The sequence below is a fragment of the Astatotilapia calliptera genome, chromosome 17 (assembly GCF_964374335.1).
Source record: "Astatotilapia calliptera chromosome 17, fAstCal68.1, whole genome shotgun sequence".
In the NCBI taxonomy this organism is placed as follows: Eukaryota; Metazoa; Chordata; class Actinopteri; order Cichliformes; family Cichlidae; genus Astatotilapia; species Astatotilapia calliptera.
This window is the reverse complement of record NC_137438.1, coordinates 13,807,833-13,829,173: the sequence shown is the minus strand read 5'-3', so window position 1 is coordinate 13,829,173 and position 21,341 is coordinate 13,807,833. Positions and strand designations below refer to the sequence as shown.

Here is a 21,341-nt window from a genome sequence, read left to right as displayed (position 1 = left end):
TATATTTGTGGGTAAATATTAAATAGATATTACACTTTATAAGTCACAAGGGTAATTGTTTGTTAAATAGTTATCCATGCTAAGGTTTACCCAGCAGGTTTAACCTTTTACTTACATCTGAAGTGAATGAAACTTAAATCCCAACTAAACAGGAAAAGAAGAAGTAAACAGTAAGATAAAACAAAAAAATCATCCTTTCACAGTTTTAGTGTTTTTATGGGGTTTCCATCCATGATTTACCATTTAATAGATGGTAAAGACAAAGAGTGCCACTAATAGAGGGATTACATTCATTCTGACAGAGGATGCGTGACTTGTTGTCGTCGTGGATGTTATAGCTGTTGAAGGCATTTTAGTGGTTGTTGTTGCAGCTGTTGTCATGGTTGGAGCAGCTGTTGGTGGTGGTGGAGCTGCAGTTATTGTTGTTGGAGCAGCAGTCTTTGTGGTTGGAGCAACTGTTGTTGTTGTTGGAGCAGCAGTTGTAGTGGTTGGAGCAGCTGTTGTTGTTGTTGTTGCCACTGTAGTTGTGATTGGAGCAGCTGTTGTTGTGGTTGGTGCCACAGTTGTTGTGGTTGTAGCAGCTGTTGTTGTGGTTGGGGTAGCTGTTGTTGCTGGAGCTGCTGTGGTTGTTGTTGGAGCAGCAGTTGTTATGGTTGGAGCAACTGTTGTTGTTGTTTTTGTTGTAGCAACTGTTATGGTTGGAGCAACTGTTGTTGTTGTTGTTGTTGTAGCAGCTGTTGTTGTTGTTGCCACTGTAGTTGTGATTGGAGCAGCTGTTGTTGTGGTTGGTGCCACAGTTGTTGTGGTTGTAGCAGCTGTTGTTGTGGTTGGGGTAGCTGTTGTAGGAGCAGCAGCTGATGTTGTGGTAGCAGCAGTTGTTGTGGTTGGAACGGTTGCTGTTTGAGCAGCAGGTATAGTTGTTGTAGCAACTGTTGGTGTGGTTGGTGTCACAGTTGTTGTGGTTGGAGCAGCTGTTGTTGTGGATGGAGAAAATGCTGTTGTGGTTGGAGAAGCCACTGATGTTGTTGTTGTTGCCACTGTAGTTGTGATTGGAGTGGTTGTTGTTGTGGTTGGTGCCACAGTTGTTGTGGTTGGAGCGGCTGCAGTTGTTGTAATTGGAGCGGCTGCTGTTGTTGTGGTTGGAGCGGCTGCTGATGTTGTAGGAGCGGCTGTTGTTGTGGCTTGAGCAGCTGCTGTTGTTGTGGCTGGAGCAGCTGCTGTTGTTGTGGTTGGAGCGGCAGTTGTTGTGGTTGGAGCGGCTGTTGTTGTGGTTGGTGCCACAGTTGTTGTGGTTGGTGCCACAGTTGTTGTGGTTGGAGCTGTGGTTGTTGTTGTTGGAGCAGCAGTTGTTGTAGTTGGAGCAGCTGTGGTTGTTGTTGGAGCAGCAGTTGTAGTGGTTGGAGCAACTGTTGTTTTGGTTGGAGCAGCTGCTGTTGTTGTGGTTGGAGCAGCTGTTGTTGTTGTTGGAGCAGCAGTGGTAGTTGTTGGAGCAGCTGTGGTTGTGGTTGGTGCCGCAGTTGTTGTTGGAGCAGCAGTTGTAGTGGTTGGAGCAGCAGTTGTTGTGGTTGGAGCAGCTGCTGTTGTTGTGGTTGGAGCAGCTGTGGTTGTTATTGGAGCAGCAGTTGTAGTGGTTGGAAAGGCTGTTGTTGTGCTTGGAGCAGCAGTTGTTGTTGGAGCAGCTGTTGTTGTGGTTGGAGCAGCTGTTGTTGTGGTTGGAGCAGGTGTTGTTGTTGTTGGAGAAGCTGTTGTGGTTGGAGCAGCTGTTGTTGTGGTTGGAGCAGCAGTTGTTGTGGTTGGAGCAGCTGTGGTTGTTGTTGGAGCAGCTGTTGTTGTAGTGGTTGGAGCAACTGTTGTTGTTGTTGGCGCCGCAGTTGTTGTGGTTGGCGCAGCAGTTGTTGTGGTTGGAACAACTGTTGTTGTGATTGGAGCAGCTGTTGTTGTGGTTGGAGCAGCTGCTGTTGTTGTTGAAGCAGCAGTTGTTGTGGTTGGAGCAGCTGTTGTTTTGATTGGAGCAGCTGTTGTTGTGGTTGGCGCAGCAGTTGTTGTGGTTGAAGCAGCTGTTGTTGTGGTTGAAGCAGCTGTTGTTGTTGTTGGAGCAGCAGTTGTTGTGGTTGTAGCAGCTGTGGTTGTGGTTGGAGCGGCAGTTGTTTTGGTTGGAGCAGCTGTTGTTGTTGTTAGAGCACCTGTTGTTGTGGTTGGAGCCGCTGTTGTTGTGCTTGGTGCCGCAGTTGTTGTGGTTGTAGCAGCGTTTGTTGTGGTTGGAGCAGCTGCTGTTGTGTTTGGAGCAACAGTTGTAGTGGTTGGAGAGGCTGTGGTTGTTGGAGCAGCAGTTGTAGTGGTTGGAGCAGCCGTTGTAGTTGTTAGAACAGCTGCTGATGTGGTTGGCGCAGCTGTTGTTGTGGTTGGAGCGGCTGGTGTTGTGGTTGGAGCAGCTGTTGTTGTGGTTGGAGCAGCTGTGGTTGTTGTTGTTGGAGCTGCAGTTGTAGCAGTTGGAGCAGCTGTTGTTGTGGTTGGAGCGGCTGTTGTTGTTGGAGCAGCAGTTGTTGTGGTTGGAGCAGCTGTTGTTGTGGTTGCAGCAGCTGTTGTTGTGGTTGGAGCAGCTGTGGTTGTTATTGGAGCAGCAGTTGTAGTGGTTGGAACGGCTGTTGTTGTGCTTGGAGCAGCAGTTGTTGTTGTTGGAGCAGCTGTTGTTGTGGTTGGAGCAGCTGTTGTAGTTGTTGGAGCTGCTGTTGTTGTGGTTGGTGCCGCAGTTGTTGTAGTTGGAGCAGCTGTGGTTGTTGTTGGAGCAGCAGTTGTAGTGGTTGGAGCAACTGTTGTTTTGGTTGGAGCAGCTGCTGTTGTTGTGGTTGGAGCAGCAGTTGTAGTTGTTGGAGCTGCTGTTGTTGTGGTTGGTGCCGCAGTTGTTGTAGTTGGAGCAGGTGTTGTTGTTGTTGGAGAAGCTGTTGTGGTTGGAGCAGCTGTTGTTGTGGTTGGAGCAGCAGTTGTTGTGGTTGGAGCAGCTGTTGTGGTTGTTGTTGGAGCAGCTGTTGTTGTAGTGGTTGGAGCAACTGTTGTTGTTGTTGGCGCCGCAGTTGTTGTGGTTGGCGCAGCAGTTGTTGTGGTTGAAGCAGCTGTTGTTGTTGTTGGAGCAGCAGTTTTTGTGGTTGGAGCAGCTGTGGTTGTGGTTGGAGAAGCAGTTGTTGTGGTTGGAACAACTGTTGTTGTGATTGGAGCAGCTGTTGTTGTGGTTGGAGCAGCTGCTGTTGTTGTTGGAGCAGCAGTTGTTGTGGTTGGAGCAGCTGTTGTTTTGATTGGAGCAGCAGTTGTTGTGGTTGGCGCAGCAGTTGTTGTGGTTGAAGCAGCTGTTGTTGTGGTTGAAGCAGCTGTTGTTGTGGTTGAAGCAGCTGTTGTTGTTGTTGGAGCAGCAGTTGTTGTGGTTGTAGCAGCTGTGGTTGTGGTTGGAGACGCAGTTGTTTTGGTTGGAGCAGCTGTTGTTGTTGTTAGAGCAGCTGTTGTTGTGGTTGGTGCCGCAATTGTTGTGGTTGGAGCAACTGTTGTTGTGGTTGGAGCCGCTGTTGTTGTGCTTGGTGCTGCAGTTGTTGTGGTTGTAGCAGCGTTTGTTGTGGTTGGAGCAGCTGCTGTTGTGGTTGGAGCAACAGTTGTAGTGGTTGGAGAGGCTGTGGTTGTTGGAGCAGCAGTTGTAGTGGTTGGAGCAGCCGTTGTAGTTGTTAGAACAGCTGCTGATGTGGTTGGAGCAGCTGTTGTTGTGGTTGGAGCAGCTGTGGTTGTTGTGATTGGAGCAGCTGTTGTTGTTGTTGGAGCAGCAGTTGTTGTTGTTGGAGCAGCAGTTGTGGTTGGAGCAGCTGTTGTTGTTGTTGGAGCGGCTGTTGTTGTGGTTGGAGCAGCAGTTGTTGTGGTTGGTGCCGCAGTTGTTGTTGTTGGAGCAGCTGTTGTTGTGGTTGGAGCAGCAGTTGTTGTGGTTGGAGCGGCAGTTGTTGTGGTTGGAGCGGTTGTTGTTGTGGTTGGAGCGGCAGTTGTAGTTGTTGGAGCAACTGTTGTTGTGGTTGAAGCTGCAGTTGTTGTTGTTGGAGCAGCTGTTGTTGTGGTTGGAGCAGCTGTGGTTGTGGTTTGAGCAGATGTGGTTGTTGTTGGAGCAGCTGTGGTTGTTGTTGGAGCAGCTGTGGTTGTTGTGATTGGAGCAGCTGTGGTTGTTGTGATTGGAGCAGCTGTTGTTGTGGTTGGAGCAGCAGCTGTTGTTGTTGGAGCAGCTGTTGTTGTGGTTGTTCCCGCAGCTGTTGTTGTGGTTGGAGCAGCTGTTGTTGTTGTTGGAGCAGCAGTTGTTGTGGTTGGAGCAACTGTTGTTGTGGTTGGAGCAGCAGTTGTTGTGGTTGGTGCCGCAGTTGTTGTGGTTGGAGCGGCAGTTGATGTGGTTGGAGCGGCAGTTGTAGTGGTTGGAGCGGCAGTTGTAGTTGTTGGAGCAGCTGTGGTTGTTGTGGTTGGAGCGGCAGTTGTTGTGGTTGGAGCAGCTGTTGTTGTGGTTGGAGCAGCTGTGGTTGTTGTTGGAGCAGCTGTGGTTGTTGTGATTGGAGCAGCTATTGTTGTGGTTGGAGCAGCTGTGGTTGTTGTTGGAACAGCAGTTATAGTGGTTGAAGCGGTTGTTGTTGTGGTTGGAGCGGCAGTTGTAGTGGTTGGAGCGGCAGTTGTAGTTGTTGGAGCAGCTGTGGTTGTTGTGGTTGGAGCGGCAGTTGTTGTGGTTGGAGCAGCAGTTATAGTGGTTGAAGCGGTTGTTGTTGTGGTTGGAGCGGCAGTTGTAGTTGTTGGAGCAGCTGTGGTTGTGGTTGGAGCAGCAGTTGTTGTGGTTGGAGCAACTGTTGTTGTGGTTGGGGCGGCAGTTGTTGTGGTTGGAGCGCCTGTTGTTGTGGTTGGAGACGCAGTTGTTGTGGTTGGAGCAGCTGTGGTTGTTGTTGGAGCAGCCGTGGTTGTGGTTGGAGCAGCTGTGGTTGTGGTTGGAGCAGCAGTTGTTGTTGTTTGAGCGGCAGTTGTTGTGGTTGGAGCGGCAGTTGTAGTTGTTGGAGAAACTGTTGTTGTGGTTGGAGCAGCAGTTATAGTGGTTGAAGCGGTTGTTGTTGTGGTTGGAGCGGCAGTTGTAGTTGTTGGAGCAGCTGTGGTTGTGGTTGGAGCAGCAGTTGTTGTGGTTGGAGCAACTGTTGTTGTGGTTGGGGCGGCAGTTGTTGTGGTTGGAGCGCCTGTTGTTGTGGTTGGAGACGCAGTTGTTGTGGTTGGAGCAGCAGTGGTTGTTGTTGGAGCAGCCGTGGTTGTGGTTGGAGCAGCTGTGGTTGTGGTTGGAGCAGCAGTTGTTGTTGTTGTAGCAGCTGTTGTTGTGGTTGGAGCAGCAATTGTTGTGGTTGGAGCAGCAATTGTTGTTGTGGTTGGAGCAGCAGTTGTTGTGGTCGGAGCAGCAGTTGTGGTTGGAGCAACTGTTGTTGTGGTTGGAGCAACTGTTGTTGTGGTTGGTGCCGCAGTTGTTGTGGTTGGAGCAGCTGTTGTTGTGGTTGGAGCAGCTGTTGTTGTTGGAGCAGCAGTTGTTGTGGTTGGAGCAGCCGTGTTTGTTGTTGTAGCAGCAGTTGTTGTGGTTGGTGCCGCAGTGGTTGTGGTCGGAGCAGCTGTTGTTGTGGTCGGAGCAGCTGTTGTTGTGGTTGGAGCAGCTGTTGTTGTGGTTGGAGCGGCAGTTGTTGTGGTTGCAGCAGCTTTTGTTGTTGTTGGAGCAGCAGTTGTGGTTGGAGCAGCTGTGGTTGTTGTTGGAGCGGCAGTTTTTGTGGTTGGAGCGGCTGTTGTTGTGGTTGGAGCGGCAGTTGGTGTTGTTGGAGCGGCAGTTGTTGTGGTTGGTGCCGCAGTTGTTGTGGTTGGAGCAGCTGTGGTTGCCGTGGTTGGAGCAGCTGTGGTTGTTGTGGTTGGAGCAGCTGTTGTTGTTGTTGTAGCAGCTGTTGTTGTGGTTGGAGCAGCAATTGTTGTTGTTGGAGCAGCAGTTGTTGTGGTCGGAGCAGCAGTTGTGGTTGGAGCAGCAGTTGTTGTCGGAGCGGCAGTTGTTGTGGTTTGTGCCGCAGTTGTGGTTGGAGCAGCTGTTGTTGTGGTTGGAGCAGCTGTTGTTGTTGTTGGAGCAGCAGATGTTGTGGTTGGAGCAACTGTTGTTGTTGTTGTAGCAGTTGTTGTTGTTGGACCAGCAGATGTTGTGGTTGGAGCAACTGTTGTTGTTGTTGTAGCAGCGGTTGTTGTGGTTGGTGCCGCAGTGGTTGTGGTCGGAGCAGCTGTTGTTGTGGATGGAGCGACAGTTGTTGTTGTTGGAGCGGCAGTTGTTGTGGTTGGAGCGACAGTTGTTGTTGTTGGAGCGGCAGTTGTTGTGGTTTGTGCCGCAGTTGTTGTGGTTGGAGCGGCTGTTGTTGTGGTTGGAGCGGCTGTTGTTGTTGTTGGAGCAGCAGTTGTGGTTGGAGCAACTGTTGTTGTGGTTAGAGCAGCAGTTGTTGTGGTTGGTGCCGCAGTTGTTGTGGTTGGAGCAGCTGTTGTTGTGGTTGGAGCAGTTGTTGTTGTTGGAGCAGCAGGTGTTGTGGTTGGAGCAACTGTTGTTGTTGTTGTAGCAGCGGTTGTTGTGGTTGGTGCCGCAGTGGTTGTGGTCGGAGCAGCTGTTGTTGTGGTTGGAGCGACAGTTGTTGTTGTTGGAGCGGCTGTTGTTGTGGTTGGAGCGGCAGTTGTTGTTGTTGGAGCGGCAGTTGTTGTGGTTGGTGCCGCAGTTGTTGTGGTTGGAGCGGCTGTTGTTGTGGTTGGAGCGGCTGTTGTTGTTGTTGGAGCAGCAGTTGTGGTTGGAGCAACTGTTGTTGTGGTTGGAGCAGCAGTTGTTGTGGTTGGTGCCGCAGTTGTTGTGGTTGGAGCGGCTGTTGTTGTGGTTGGAGCGGCTGTTGTTGTGGTTGGAGCAACTGTTGTTGTGGTTGGAGCGGCTGTTGTTGTGGTTGGAGCGGCTGTTGTTGTGGTTGGAGCAACTGTTGTTGTTGTTGTAGCAGCGGTTGTTGTGGTTGGAGCGGCTGTTGTTGTTGTTGGAGCAGCAGTTGTGGTTGGAGCAACTGTTGTTGTGGTTGGAGCAGCAGTTGTTGTGGTTGGTGCCGCAGTTGTTGTGGTTGGAGCTACAGTTGTTGTTGTTGGAGCAGCAGTTGTTGTGGTTGGAGCGACAGTTGTTGTTGTTGGAGCGGCAGTTGTTGTGGTTGGAGCGGCAGTTGTTGTGGTTGGAGCTGCAGTTGTTGTGGTTGGAGCGGCGGTTGTTGTGGTTGGAGCGGCGGTTGTTGTGGTTGGAGTGGCAGTTGTTGTTGTTGGAGCGGCAGTTGTTGTGGTTGGTGCCGCAGTTGTTGTGGTTGGAGCGGCTGTTGTTGTGGTTGGAGCGTCTGTTGTTGTGGTTGGAGCGGCAGTTGTTGTGGTTGGAGCGGCTGTTGTTGTTGTTGGAGCGGCAGTTGTGGTTGGAGCAACTGTTGTTGTGGTTGGAGCAGCAGTTGTTGTGGTTGGTGCCGCAGTTGTTGTGGTTGGAGCAGCTGTTGTTGTGGTTGGAGCGGTAGTTGTTGTGGTTTGTGCCGCAGTTGTTGTGGTTGGTGCCGCAGTGGTTGTGGTCGGAGCAGCTGTTGTTGTGGTCGGAGCAGCTGTTGTTGTGGTTGGAGCAGCTGTTGTTGTGGTTGGAGCGGCAGTTGTTGTGGTTGCAGCAGCTTTTGTTGTTGTTGGAGCAGCAGTTGTGGTTGGAGCAGCTGTGGTTGTTGTTGGAGCGGCAGTTTTTGTGGTTGGAGCGGCTGTTGTTGTGGTTGGAGCGGCAGTTGGTGTTGTTGGAGCGGCAGTTGTTGTGGTTGGTGCCGCAGTTGTTGTGGTTGGAGCAGCTGTGGTTGCCGTGGTTGGAGCAGCTGTGGTTGTTGTGGTTGGAGCAGCTGTTGTTGTTGTTGTAGCAGCTGTTGTTGTGGTTGGAGCAGCAATTGTTGTTGTTGGAGCAGCAGTTGTTGTGGTCGGAGCAGCAGTTGTGGTTGGAGCAGCAGTTGTTGTCGGAGCGGCAGTTGTTGTGGTTTGTGCCGCAGTTGTGGTTGGAGCAGCTGTTGTTGTGGTTGGAGCAGCTGTTGTTGTTGTTGGAGCAGCAGATGTTGTGGTTGGAGCAACTGTTGTTGTTGTTGTAGCAGTTGTTGTTGTTGGACCAGCAGATGTTGTGGTTGGAGCAACTGTTGTTGTTGTTGTAGCAGCGGTTGTTGTGGTTGGTGCCGCAGTGGTTGTGGTCGGAGCAGCTGTTGTTGTGGATGGAGCGACAGTTGTTGTTGTTGGAGCGGCAGTTGTTGTGGTTGGAGCGACAGTTGTTGTTGTTGGAGCGGCAGTTGTTGTGGTTTGTGCCGCAGTTGTTGTGGTTGGAGCGGCTGTTGTTGTGGTTGGAGCGGCTGTTGTTGTTGTTGGAGCAGCAGTTGTGGTTGGAGCAACTGTTGTTGTGGTTAGAGCAGCAGTTGTTGTGGTTGGTGCCGCAGTTGTTGTGGTTGGAGCAGCTGTTGTTGTGGTTGGAGCAGTTGTTGTTGTTGGAGCAGCAGATGTTGTGGTTGGAGCAACTGTTGTTGTTGTTGTAGCAGCGGTTGTTGTGGTTGGTGCCGCAGTGGTTGTGGTCGGAGCAGCTGTTGTTGTGGTTGGAGCGACAGTTGTTGTTGTTGGAGCGGCTGTTGTTGTGGTTGGAGCGGCAGTTGTTGTTGTTGGAGCGGCAGTTGTTGTGGTTGGTGCCGCAGTTGTTGTGGTTGGAGCGGCTGTTGTTGTGGTTGGAGCGGCTGTTGTTGTTGTTGGAGCAGCAGTTGTGGTTGGAGCAACTGTTGTTGTGGTTGGAGCAGCAGTTGTTGTGGTTGGTGCCGCAGTTGTTGTGGTTGGAGCGGCTGTTGTTGTGGTTGGAGCGGCTGTTGTTGTGGTTGGAGCAACTGTTGTTGTGGTTGGAGCGGCTGTTGTTGTGGTTGGAGCGGCTGTTGTTGTGGTTGGAGCAACTGTTGTTGTTGTTGTAGCAGCGGTTGTTGTGGTTGGAGCGGCTGTTGTTGTTGTTGGAGCAGCAGTTGTGGTTGGAGCAACTGTTGTTGTGGTTGGAGCAGCAGTTGTTGTGGTTGGTGCCGCAGTTGTTGTGGTTGGAGCTACAGTTGTTGTTGTTGGAGCAGCAGTTGTTGTGGTTGGAGCGACAGTTGTTGTTGTTGGAGCGGCAGTTGTTGTGGTTGGAGCGGCAGTTGTTGTGGTTGGAGCTGCAGTTGTTGTGGTTGGAGCGGCGGTTGTTGTGGTTGGAGCGGCGGTTGTTGTGGTTGGAGTGGCAGTTGTTGTTGTTGGAGCGGCAGTTGTTGTGGTTGGTGCCGCAGTTGTTGTGGTTGGAGCGGCTGTTGTTGTGGTTGGAGCGTCTGTTGTTGTGGTTGGAGCGGCAGTTGTTGTGGTTGGAGCGGCTGTTGTTGTTGTTGGAGCGGCAGTTGTGGTTGGAGCAACTGTTGTTGTGGTTGGAGCAGCAGTTGTTGTGGTTGGTGCCGCAGTTGTTGTGGTTGGAGCAGCTGTTGTTGTGGTTGGAGCGGTAGTTGTTGTGGTTTGTGCCGCAGTTGTTGTGGTTTGTGCCACAGTTGTTGTGGTTGGAGCAGCTGTTGTTGTGGTTGGAGCAGTTGTTGTTGTTGGAGCAGCAGATGTTGTGGTTGGAGCAACTGTTGTTGTGGTTGGAGCAACTGTTGTTGTGGTTGGAGCAGCAGTTGTTGTGGTTGGTGCCGCAGTTGTCGTGGTTGGAGGAGCTGTTGTTGTGGTTGGAGCAGTTGTTGTTGTGGTTGGAGCAGCAGCAGTTGTGGTTGGAGCAACTGTTGTTGTGGTTAGAGCAGCAGTTGTTGTGGTTGGTGCCGCAGTTGTTGTGGTTGGAGCAGCTGTTGTTGTGGTTGGAGCAGTTGTTGTTGTTGGAGCAGCAGATGTTGTGGTTGGAGCAACTGTTGTTGTTGTTGTAGCAGCGGTTGTTGTGGTTGGTGCCGCAGTGGTTGTGGTCGGAGCAGCTGTTGTTGTGGTTGGACCGACAGTTGTTGTTGTTGGAGCGGCTGTTGTTGTGGTTGGAGCGGCAGTTGTTGTTGTTGGAGCGGCAGTTGTTGTGGTTGGTGCCGCAGTTGTTGTGGTTGGAGCAGCTGTTGTTGTGGTTGGAGCGGCTGTTGTTGTTGTTGGAGCAGCAGTTGTGGTTGGAGCAACTGTTGTTGTGGTTGGAGCAGCAGTTGTTGTGGTTGGTGCCGCAGTTGTTGTGGTTGGAGCGGCTGTTGTTGTGGTTGGAGCGGCTGTTGTTGTGGTTGGAGCAACTGTTGTTGTGGTTGGAGCGGCTGTTGTTGTGGTTGGAGCGGCTGTTGTTGTGGTTGGAGAAACTGTTGTTGTTGTTGTAGCAGCGGTTGTTGTGGTTGGAGCGGCTGTTGTTGTTGTTGGAGCAGCAGTTGTGGTTGGAGCAACTGTTGTTGTGGTTGGAGCAGCAGTTGTTGTGGTTGGTGCCGCAGTTGTTGTGGTTGGAGCTACAGTTGTTGTTGTTGGAGCGGCTGTTGTTGTGGTTGGAGCGACAGTTGTTGTTGTTGGAGCGGCAGTTGTTGTGGTTGGAGCGGCAGTTGTTGTGGTTGGAGCTGCAGTTGTTGTGGTTGGAGCGGCGGTTGTTGTGGTTGGAGCGGCGGTTGTTGTGGTTGGAGTGGCAGTTGTTGTTGTTGGAGCGGCAGTTGTTGTGGTTGGTGCCGCAGTTGTTGTGGTTGGAGCGGCTGTTGTTGTGGTTGGAGCGTCTGTTGTTGTGGTTGGAGCGGCAGTTGTTGTGGTTGGAGCGGCTGTTGTTGTTGTTGGAGCGGCAGTTGTGGTTGGAGCAACTGTTGTTGTGGTTGGAGCAGCAGTTGTTGTGGTTGGTGCCGCAGTTGTTGTGGTTGGAGCAGCTGTTGTTGTGGTTGGAGCGGTAGTTGTTGTGGTTTGTGCCGCAGTTGTTGTGGTTGGAGCAGCTGTTGTTGTGGTTGGAGCGGCAGTTGTTGTTGTTGGAGCGGCAGTTGTTGTGGTTGGTGCCGCAGTTGTTGTGGTTGGAGCGGCTGTTGTTGTGGTTGGAGCGGCTGTTGTTGTTGTTGGAGCAGCAGTTGTGGTTGGAGCAACTGTTGTTGTGGTTGGAGCAGCAGTTGTTGTGGTTGGTGCCGCAGTTGTTGTGGTTGGAGCAGCTGTTGTTGTGGTTGGAGCAGTTGTTGTTGTTGGAGCAGCAGATGTTGTGGTTGGAGCAACTGTTGTTGTGGTTGGAGCAACTGTTGTTGTGGTTGGAGCAGCAGTTGTTGTGGTTGGTGCCGCAGTTGTCGTGGTTGGAGGAGCTGTTGTTGTGGTTGGAGCAGTTGTTGTTGTGGTTGGAGCAGCAGATGTTGTGGTTGGAGCAACTGTTGTTGTTGTTGTAGCAGCGGTTGTTGTGGTTGGTGCCGCAGTGGTTGTGGTCGGAGCAGCTGTTGTTGTGGTTGGAGCAGCTGTTGTTGTGGTTGGAGCGGCAGTTGTTGTGGTTGGAGCAGCTGTTGTTGTGGTTGGAGCAGCTGTGGTTGTTGTGGTTGGAGCGGCAGTTGTTGTGGTTGGAGCGGCTGTTGTTGTGGTTGGAGCAACTGTTGTTGTTGTTAGAGCGGCTGTTGTTGTACTTGGAGCAGCTGTGGTTGTTGTTGGAGCCGCAGTTGTTGTTGGAGCGGCAGTTGTTGTGGTTGGTGCCGCAGTTGTTGTGGTTGGAGCAGCTGTTGTTGTGGTTGGAGCAGCTGTTGTTGTGGTTGGAGCAGCAGCTGTGGTTGTTGTGGTTGGAGCGGCAGTTGTTGTTGTTGGAGCGGCAGTTGTTGTGGTTGGAGCGGCAGTTGTTGTGGTTGGAGCGGCTGTTGTTGTGGTTGGAGCGGCAGTTGTTGTTGTTGGAGCGGCAGTTGTTGTGGTTGGTGCCGCAGTTGTTGTGGTTGGAGCGGCAGTTGTTGTTGTTGGAGCGGCTGTTGTTGTACTTGGAGCAGCTGTGGTTGTTGTTGGAGCAGCTGTTGTTGTGGTTGGAGCGGCTGTTGTTGTGGTTGGAGCAGCTGTTGTTGTGGTTGGAGCAGCTGTGGTTGTTGTGGTTGGAGCAGCTGTGATTGTTGTGGGAGCAGCTGTGGTTGTTGTGGTTGGAGCAGCTGTGGTTGTTGTGGTTGGAGTGGCAGTTGTTGTTGTTGGAGCGGCAGTTGTTGTGGTTGGTGCAACTGTTGTTGTGGTTGGAGCAGCAATTGTTGTGGTTGGAGCGGCAGTTGTTGTGGTTGGAGCGGCTGTTGTTGTGGTTGGAGCGGCTGTTGTTGTGGTTGGAGCCGCAGTTGTTGTTGTTGGAGCGGCAGTTGTTGTTGTTGGAGCAGCTGTGGTTGTTGTTGGAGCGGCAGTTGTTGTGGTTGGTGCCGCAGTTGTTGTGGTTGGAGCGGCTGTTGTTGTGGTTGGAGCGGCTGTTGTTGTGGTTGGAGCAGCTGTTGTTGTGGTTGGAGCGGCAGTTGTTGTGGTTGGAGCGGTAGTTGTTGTGGTTTGTGCCGCAGTTGTTGTGGTTGGAGCAGCTGTTGTTGTGGTTGGAGCGGCAGTATTTGTTGTTGGAGCGGCAGTTGTTGTGGTTGGAGCGGCTGTTGTTGTGGTTGGAGCGGCTGTTGTTGTTGTTGGAGCAGCAGTTGTGGTTGGAGCAACTGTTGTTGTGGTTGGAGCAGCAGTTGTTGTGGTTGGTGCCGCAGTTGTTGTGGTTGGAGCAGCTGTTGTTGTGGTTGGAGCAGTTGTTGTGGTTGGAGCAGCAGTTGTTGTTGTTGGAGCAACTGTTGTTGTGGTTGGAGCAACTGTTGTTGTGGTTGGAGCAGCAGTTGTTGTGGTTGGTGCCGCAGTTGTTGTGGTTGGAGCAGCTGTTGTTGTGGTTGGAGCAGTTGTTGTTGTTGGAGCAGCAGTTGTTGTTGTTGGAGCAACTGTTGTTGTGGTTGGAGCAACTGTTGTTGTGGTTGGAGCAGCAGTTGTTGTGGTTGGTGCCGCAGTTGTTGTGGTTGGAGCAGCTGTTGTTGTGGTTGGAGCAGTTGTTGTTGTGGTTGGAGCGGCTGTTGTTGTGGTTGGAGCGGCAGTTGTTGTTGTTGGAGCGGCAGTTGTTGTTGTTGGAGCGGCAGTTGTTGTGGTTGGAGCGGCAGTTGTTGTGGTTGGAGCGGCTGTTGTTGTGGTTGGAGCGGCAGTTGTTGTTGTTGGAGCGGCAGTTGTTGTGGTTGGTGCCGCAGTTGTTGTGGTTGGAGCGGTAGTTGTTGTGGTTTGTGCCGCAGTTGTTGTGGTTGGAGCAGCTGTTGTTGTGGTTGGAGCGGCAGTTGTTGTGGTTGGAGCGGCAGTTGTTGTGGTTGGTGCCGCAGTTGTTGTGGTTGGAGCAGCTGTTGTTGTGGTTGGAGCGGCTGTTGTTGTTGTTGGAGCAGCAGTTGTGGTTGGAGCAACTGTTGTTGTGGTTGGAGCAGCAGTTGTTGTGGTTGGTGCCGCAGTTGTTGTGGTTGGAGCAGCTGTTGTTGTGGTTGGAGCAGTTGTTGTTGTTGGAGCAGCAGTTGTTGTTGTTGGAGCAACTGTTGTTGTGGTTGGAGCAACTGTTGTTGTGGTTGGAGCAGCAGTTGTTGTGGTTGGTGCCGCAGTTGTTGTGGTTGGAGCAGCTGTTGTTGTGGTTGGAGCAGTTGTTGTTGTTGGAGCAGCAGATGTTGTGGTTGGAGCAACTGTTGTTGTTGTTGTAGCAGCGGTTGTTGTGGTTTGTGCCGCAGTGGTTGTGGTCGGAGCAGCTGTTGTTGTGGTTGGAGCAGCTGTTGTTGTGGTTGGAGCGGCAGTTGTTATGGTTGGAGCAGCTGTTGTTGTGGTTGGAGCAGCTGTGGTTGTTGTGGTTGGAGCGGCAGTTGTTGTGGTTGGAGCGGCTGTTGTTGTGGTTGGAGCGGCTGTTGTTGTGGTTGGAGCAACTGTTGTTGTTGTTAGAGCGGCTGTTGTTGTACTTGGAGCAGCTGTGGTTGTTGTTGGAGCGGCAGTTGTTGTTGTTGGAGCGGCAGTTGTTGTGGTTGGTGCCGCAGTTGTTGTGGTTGGAGCAGCTGTTGTTGTGGTTGGAGCAGTTGTTGTTGTTGGAGCAGCAGTTGTTGTTGTTGGAGCGGCAGTTGTTGTGGTTGGTGCCGCAGTTGTTGTGGTTGGAGCAGCTGTGGTTGTTGTGGGAGCAGCTGTGGTTGTTGTGGTTGGAGCAGCTGTGGTTGTTGTGGTTGGAGTGGCAGTTGTTGTTGTTGGAGCGGCAGTTGTTGTGGTTGGTGCCGCAGTTGTTGTGGTTGGAGCAGCTGTTGTTGTGGTTGGAGCGGCAGTTGTTGTGGTTGGAGCGGCTGTTGTTGTGGTTGGAGCGGCTGTTGTTGTTGTTGGAGCGGCAGTTGTTGTGGTTGGAGCGGCTGTTGTTGTGGTTGGAGCGGCAGTTGTTGTTGTTGGAGCGGCAGTTGTTGTTGTTGGAGCGGCAGTTGTTGTGGTTGGAGCGGCAGTTGTTGTGGTTGGAGCGGCTGTTGTTGTGGTTGGAGCGGCAGTTGTTGGTGTTGGAGCGGCAGTTGTTGTGGTTGGTGCCGCAGTTGTTGTGGTTGGAGCGGCAGTTGTTGTTGTTGGAGCGGCAGTTGTTGTTGTTGGAGCAGCTGTGGTTGTTGTTGGAGCGGCAGTTGTTGTGGTTGGTGCCGCAGTTGTTGTGGTTGGAGCGGCTGTTGTTGTGGTTGGAGCGGCTGTTGTTGTGGTTGGAGCAGCTGTTGTTGTGGTTGGAGCGGCAGTTGTTGTGGTTGGAGCGGTAGTTGTTGTGGTTTGTGCCGCAGTTGTTGTGGTTGGAGCAGCTGTTGTTGTGGTTGGAGCGGCAGTTGTTGTGGTTGGAGCGGCAGTTGTTGTGGTTGGTGCCGCAGTTGTTGTGGTTGGAGCGGCTGTTGTTGTGGTTGGAGCGGCTGTTGTTGTTGTTGGAGCAGCAGTTGTGGTTGGAGCAACTGTTGTTGTGGTTGGAGCAGCAGTTGTTGTGGTTGGTGCCGCAGTTGTTGTGGTTGGAGCAGCTGTTGTTGTGGTTGGAGCAGTTGTTGTTGTTGGAGCAGCAGTTGTTGTTGTTGGAGCAACTGTTGTTGTGGTTGGAGCAACTGTTGTTGTGGTTGGAGCAGCAGTTGTTGTTGTTGGTGCCGCAGTTGTTGTGGTTGGAGCAGCTGTTGTTGTGGTTGGAGCAGTTGTTGTTGTTGGAGCAGCAGATGTTGTGGTTGGAGCAACTGTTGTTGTTGTTGTAGCAGCGGTTGTTGTGGTTGGTGCCGCAGTGGTTGTGGTCGGAGCAGCTGTTGTTGTGGTTGGAGCAGCTGTTGTTGTGGTTGGAGCAGCTGTGGTTGTTGTGGTTGGAGCGGCAGTTGTTGTGGTTGGAGCGGCTGTTGTTGTGGTTGGAGCGGCTGTTGTTGTTGTTGGAGCAGCAGTTGTGGTTGGAGCAACTGTTGTTGTGGTTGGAGCGGCAGTTGTTGTGGTTGGTGCCGCAGTTGTTGTGGTTGATGCAGCTGTTGTTGTGGTTGGAGCAGTTGTTGTGGTTGGAGCAGCAGTTGTTGTTGTTGGAGCAACTGTTGTTGTGGTTGGAGCAACTGTTGTTGTGGTTGGAGCAGCAGTTGTTGTGGTTGGTGCCGCAGTTGTTGTGGTTGGAGCAGCTGTTGTTGTGGTTGGAGCAGTTGTTGTTGTTGGAGCAGCAGTTGTTGTTGTTGGAGCAACTGTTGTTGTGGTTGGAGCAACTGTTGTTGTGGTTGGAGCAGCAGTTGTTGTGGTTGGTGCCGCAGTTGTTGTGGTTGGAGCAGCTGTTGTTGTGGTTGGAGCAGTTGTTGTTGTTGGAGCAGCAGTTGTTGTTGTTGGAGCAACTGTTGTTGTGGTTGGAGCAACTGTTGTTGTGGTTGGAGCAGCAGTTGTTGTTGTTGGTGCCGCAGTTGTTGTGGTTGGAGCAGCTGTTGTTGTGGTTGGAGCAGTTGTTGTTGTTGGAGCAGCAGATGTTGTGGTTGGAGCAACTGTTGTTGTTGTTGTAGCAGCGGTTGTTGTGGTTGGTGCCGCAGTGGTTGTGGTCGGAGCAGCTGTTGTTGTGGTTGGAGCAGCTGTTGTTGTGGTTGGAGCGGCAGTTGTTATGGTTGGAGCAGCTGTTGTTGTGGTTGGAGCAGCTGTGGTTGTTGTGGTTGGAGCGGCAGTTGTTGTGGTTGGAGCGGCTGTTGTTGTGGTTGGAGCGGCTGTTGTTGTGGTTGGAGCAACTGTTGTTGTTGTTAGAGCGGCTGTTGTTGTACTTGGAGCAGCTGTGGTTGTTGTTGGAGCGGCAGTTGTTGTTGTTGGAGCGGCAGTTGTTGTGGTTGGTGCCGCAGTTGTTGTGGTTGGAGCAGCTGTTGTTGTGGTTGGAGCAGCTGTTGTTGTGGTTGGAGCAGCAGCTGTGGTTGTTGTGGTTGGAGCAGCTGTGGTTGTTGTGGTTGGAGCAGCTGTGGTTGTTGTGGGAGCAGCTGTGGTTGTTGTGGTTGGAGCAGCTGTGGTTGTTGTGGTTGGTGCCGCAGTTGTTGTGGTTGGAGCAGCTGTTGTTGTGGTTGGAGCAGCAGCTGTGGTTGTTGTGGTTGGAGCAGCTGTGGTTGTTGTTGGAGCATCTGTGGTTGTTGTGGGAGCAGCTGTGGTTGTTGTGGTTGGAGCAGTAGTTGTGGTTGGAGCGGCTGTGGTTGTTGTTGGCGCGGCAGTTGTTGTGGTTTGAGCGGCAGTTGTTGTGGTTGGAGAAGCAGTTGTTGTGGTTGGAGCGGCTGTTGTTGTGGTTGGAGCGGCAGTTGTTGTGTTTGGAGCTGCAGTTGTTGTGGTTGGAGCGGCAGTTGTTGTGGTTGGAGCGGCTGTTGTTGTGGTTGGAGCAGCTGTTGTTGTTGTTGGAGCGGTAGTTGTTGTGGTTGGTGCCGCAGTTATAGTGGTTGAATCAACTGTTGTTGTGGTTGGAGCGGCAGTTGTTGTGGTTTGTGCTGCAGTTGTTGTGGTTGGAGCAGCTGTTGTTGTGGTTGGAGCAGCAGTTGTTGTTGTTGGAGCAGCAGTTGTTGTGGTTGGAGCGGATGTTGTTGTGGTTGGAGAAGCAGTTGTTGTGGTTGGAGCGGCAGTTGTTGTGGTTGGAGCGGCTGTTGTTGTGGTTGGAGCGGCAGTTGTAGTTGTTGGAGCAGCTGTTGTTGTGGTTGGAGCTGCAGTTGTTGTGGTTGCAGCTGCAGTTGTTGTGGTTGGAGCAGCAGTTGTTGTGGTTGGAGTAGCTGTTGTTGTGGTTGGAGCAGCTGTTGTTGTGGTTGGAGCAGCTGTGGTTGTGGTTGGAGCAGCAGTTGTTGTTGCTGTTGTTGTAGCAGCAGTTGTTGTGGTTGGAGCAACTGTCGTTGTTGTTGGAGCGGCAGTTGTTGTGGTTGGAGCGGCTGTTGTTGTTGTTGGAGAAGCAGTTGTTGTGGTTGGAGCGGCTGTTGTTGTGGTTGGAGCAACTGTTGTTGTGGTTGGAGCAGCAATTGTTGTTGTTGGGGCAGCAGTTGTTGTGGTTGGAGCGGCAGTTGTTGTGGTTGGAGCGGCTGTTGTTGTGGTTTGAGCAGCTGTTGTTGTTGTTGGAGCGGCAGTTGTTGTGGTTGGTGCCGCAGTTATAGTGGTTGAATCAACTGTTGTTGTGGTTGGAGCAGCTGCAGTTGTTGTGGTTGGAGCGGCTGTTGTTGTGGTTGGAGCAGCAATTGTTGTTGTTGGGGCAGCTGTGGTTGTGGTTGGAGCAGCAGTTGTAGTGGTTGCAGCAGCTGTTGTTGTTGTTGGAGCAGCAGTTGTGGTTGGCGCGGCTGTGGTTGTTGTTGGAGCGGCAGTTGTTGTGGTTGGAGCGGCAGTTGTTGTGGTTGGAGAAGCAGTTGTTGTGGTTGGAGCGGCTGTTGTTGTGGTTGGAGCGGCAGTTGTTGTGGTTGGAGCTGCAGTTGTTGTGGTTGGAGCGGCAGTTGTTGTGGTTGGAGCAGCTGTTGTTGTGGTTGGAGCAGCTGTTGTTGTTGTGGTTGTTGCCACTGTAGTTGTGGTTGGAGCAGCGGTGGTTGTGGTTGGAGCAGCAGTTGTTGTTGTTGGAGCAGCAGTTGTAGTGGTTGGAGCAGCTGTGGTTGTGGTTGGAGCAGCAGTTGTTGTGGTTGGAGTAGCTGTTGTTGTGGTTGGAGCAGCTGTGGTTGTGGTTTGAGCAGCTGTGATTGTGGTTGGAGCAGCAGTTGTTGTTGTTGTTGTTGTTGTAGCAGCAGTTGTTGTGGTTGGAGCAACTGTCGTTGTTGTTGGAGCGGCAGTTGTTGTGGTTGGAGCGGCTGTTGTTGTTGTTGTTGGAGAAGCAGTTGTTGTGGTTGGAGCGGCTGTTGTTGTGGTTGGAGGAACTGTTGTTGTGGTTGGAGCAGCAATTGTTGTTGTTGGGGCAGCAGTTGTTGTGGTTGGAGCGGCAGTTGTTGTGGTTGGAGCGGCTGTTGTTGTGGTTGGAGCAGCTGTGGTTGTTGTTGGAGCGGCAGTTGTTGTGGTTGGTGCCGCAGTTATAGTGGTTGAATCAACTGTTGTTGTGATTGGAGCGGCAGTTGTTGTGGTTGGAGCGGCTGTTGTTGTGGTTGGAGCAGCAATTGTTGTTGTTGGGGCAGCTGTGGTTGTGGTTGGAGCAGCAGTTGTAGTGGTTGCAGCAGCTGTTGTTGTTGTTGGAGCAGCAGTTGTGGTTGGAGCGGCTGTGGTTGTTGTTGGAGCGGCAGTTGTAGTGGTTGGAGCAGCTGTGGTTGTGGTTGGAGCAGCTGTGGTTGTTATTGGAGCTGCAGTTGTAGTGGTTGGAGCAGCAGTTGTTGTGGTTGGAGCAGCAGTTGTTGTGGTTGGAGCAACTGTTGTTGTGGTTGGAGCAGCTGTTGTTGTTGTGGTTGTTGCCACTGTAGTTGTGGTTGGAGCAGCGGTGGTTGTGGTTGGTGCTGGAGTGGTCGAGGGTGAATTACAGGTTGGTCCTGTTGTTATCGTACCAATGCTCTTCATGAAAGGTAGAGATTTCAAGCTTGAGGCAGCTGCACACAGGTTTGTAGATGCACATCCGTAAGCTGGGAAAGTGCTGGTGCTGTCGGTCACTGCAGATGAAAAATGTTTGTCATGATGTCATTACATATCATATTTAAAGCATTAGTTAAGACATCTTAAAAATAATTTTTCTGATATCCAGTGTTAAATCCTCCCAATTCTTTTATTCTTTGGGCTGAAGGAAGGACAATACTCGGTGTATAAATGTTCAATCAACAATGTTTTATTCCATACAATTCAACATGAGCACAAACCATCCGGATGGGGAGACATGCATGCAGAGGGGCACAGCAAATCTCAAAACGGTGGAGCGTTACCCAAAGCTTTTATAGCCTCTGTTGACCCCCACCTAGTCTCAAAAAGCCTAAACTTACATACCCTCTAACTTATCCTATACTGTTGAAACTGTAAATTCTGAACAACTGTCTCAAATTCTGTTAATATTAATACTTTAGTTTTTTGTTATTTGTTATCTTTATTATTATCATTATTATTATTATTGCTGTTGTTGTGGTTATTTTCTTTTAAAATATAACTGCAGACTTATATATGTTCATATAAAGCTGAGGAGCACGAGCCAAAGAATTTCACTACAGGTGAATGTGGCTACACTGTTTATATGTACATGACAATAAAACTTGAAACTCAGACAGCAGTTTTACAGTTAGCCTTTTTTGTGCTCTCTAACTGTTGTGCGCAACACTTATAATGCATGAGGTTAATTTGATGTTCAGAATCTTTCATGTTGACATGTGAATTCTAACCAAAAAATGTATAAGAAGACAAACATGCCTGTGTAGTAGCCTGTGACAATCCAAACATGTACTCAGAGTATTATAATTAAAATGGTTTCCTTTTTTATGCACTAACACTTCTGTCACAGCAATTATTATTAAATATATTCTGTTACATTTTATTTAGAGCTTCTTATTATTTTTTAGTCAAAAGAAAATCATGAAGCTACACTGTAGATCAACTGTAGAGTTGTGGGCATTGACCATCATTATTGGATTGCAAATGGTTAGGGAAATGCTTTGTACCTATCTTCAATATCTTTCACATAAAGAGTAATCTAAAATCTGTTTGTGTTCTGTTTGCTGAAACTCAAAATCTCACTGCAGTGACCCGAGAACACCACTAAAGGGTGTAGTTGTTTGTTTAACATTTCTAATGCCACTGGTAAACATTTTTTAATCAGAGAGAAGAACAGAGCCTGATTTTCAGTCAATTTTTATAGTGACTTTCACGTTTATGAAAACATGTAGTTACAATTTCAGAAGCCACTGTGATTCCCTTTTAGTGAATAGTGTACCTACACTGGGTGTTCTATTTTCGTGCGGGGAATACTTGTTAACTAATACATATATATAATTTCATGAACTAATTATCAAATCCTGACCTTCATCTTCAAAGATTTAAGGTACAAAATAAAATGTCTTACACATACTGATGAAATGCTTCATAATGTTGCCACTGACTAATTTTTTTAAAAAAGAATATGTTTTGAATTTATTTTAGGTATAAAAGCCAATTTAAAGATGATCTTTGTTAAAGTATATATGATGAAGACTCACTCATTGATTGAAAGCATTGGTCCTCCACTCCCTGACACTGTATTGGAGTGTCGCACAGAGGGGTGGAACAAATGTTACATAGTCGGCCATTACTTGACTGAGGAGCAGGAGCTGTAAAAGAAAAGAGCATCATTTCATTTCAGAACTGAGAACATTTCAGCAAATATCAGAATATTGTTTCTTATTGCGTCTTTAATAAAACACTTATAGATTTGTACTTACCATCCAGAGTTTGTGAGTTGCAGTTATCTGTGTTGCAGCACGTGGCAGATGCAAGAGCACTTTGAACACCCATGTTAATTGAAAATATCTGAGAGCTCGTAACTGGACACAGGGAGGAAGATGCACATGCCTTGTAGATTTGTGTTGCCGTATTTCCAGATGAAGTAGCTGCAAATTCAAAGTGTATTTTATTAATGTTGATGGAAAGTACACATAATTTCAAAGTCATTGAAATTTACTGAAGTTTATTACATAATATTTGATTTGATATACCTTTAGTCCCACAAGGGGAAATTTCATAATATGAAGAGAAGATTACCTAAAATAGTAGCTGTAACACACATGGTCTCTGAAGAACATGGAAGTAGTGCTGTGCTTGAACACGTCTGATCTGTGCAGGTTTGACACTCAAGGGCTCCAGCTGCAATCAGGAGAGAAACAATAAAAGGATTGAAGTTATAATGAAAAATGAAAGGTTTTAAAATACCCCAGTATACTGGCATAATTAAAGAATCGTTATCTCTTTGATTTCTT

At 50.1% G+C, this 21,341-nt stretch overlaps 1 protein-coding gene and 1 long non-coding RNA gene across 2 annotated transcripts in view; both read right to left on the bottom strand.

Annotated features, from left to right (window-relative positions):
• LOC145421272 (uncharacterized) overlaps positions 1-18,972 on the bottom strand; it is a 39,097-nt gene extending 20,125 nt beyond the window's left edge. Inside the window, exons 1-4 of the mRNA XM_080291341.1 lie at positions 18,960-18,972; positions 16,330-17,534; positions 14,755-15,294; positions 10,954-11,946 (exon numbers count right to left, since the gene is read on the bottom strand). Coding sequence (XP_080147467.1) covers positions 10,954-11,946; positions 14,755-15,294; positions 16,330-17,534; positions 18,960-18,972 — 2,751 coding nt within the window. The remainder of the gene's footprint in view (positions 1-10,953; positions 11,947-14,754; positions 15,295-16,329; positions 17,535-18,959) is intronic.
• Positions 18,973-20,572: 1,600 nt separating this feature from the next.
• On the bottom strand, positions 20,573-20,940 carry LOC145421627 (uncharacterized). The gene is made up of 2 exons (XR_013903001.1): positions 20,808-20,940; positions 20,573-20,696 (listed from the first exon to the last, which is right to left on the bottom strand). It is a non-coding gene; the product is annotated as an uncharacterized LOC145421627 (long non-coding RNA).
• Between the last annotated feature and the right edge of the window lie 401 nt (positions 20,941-21,341).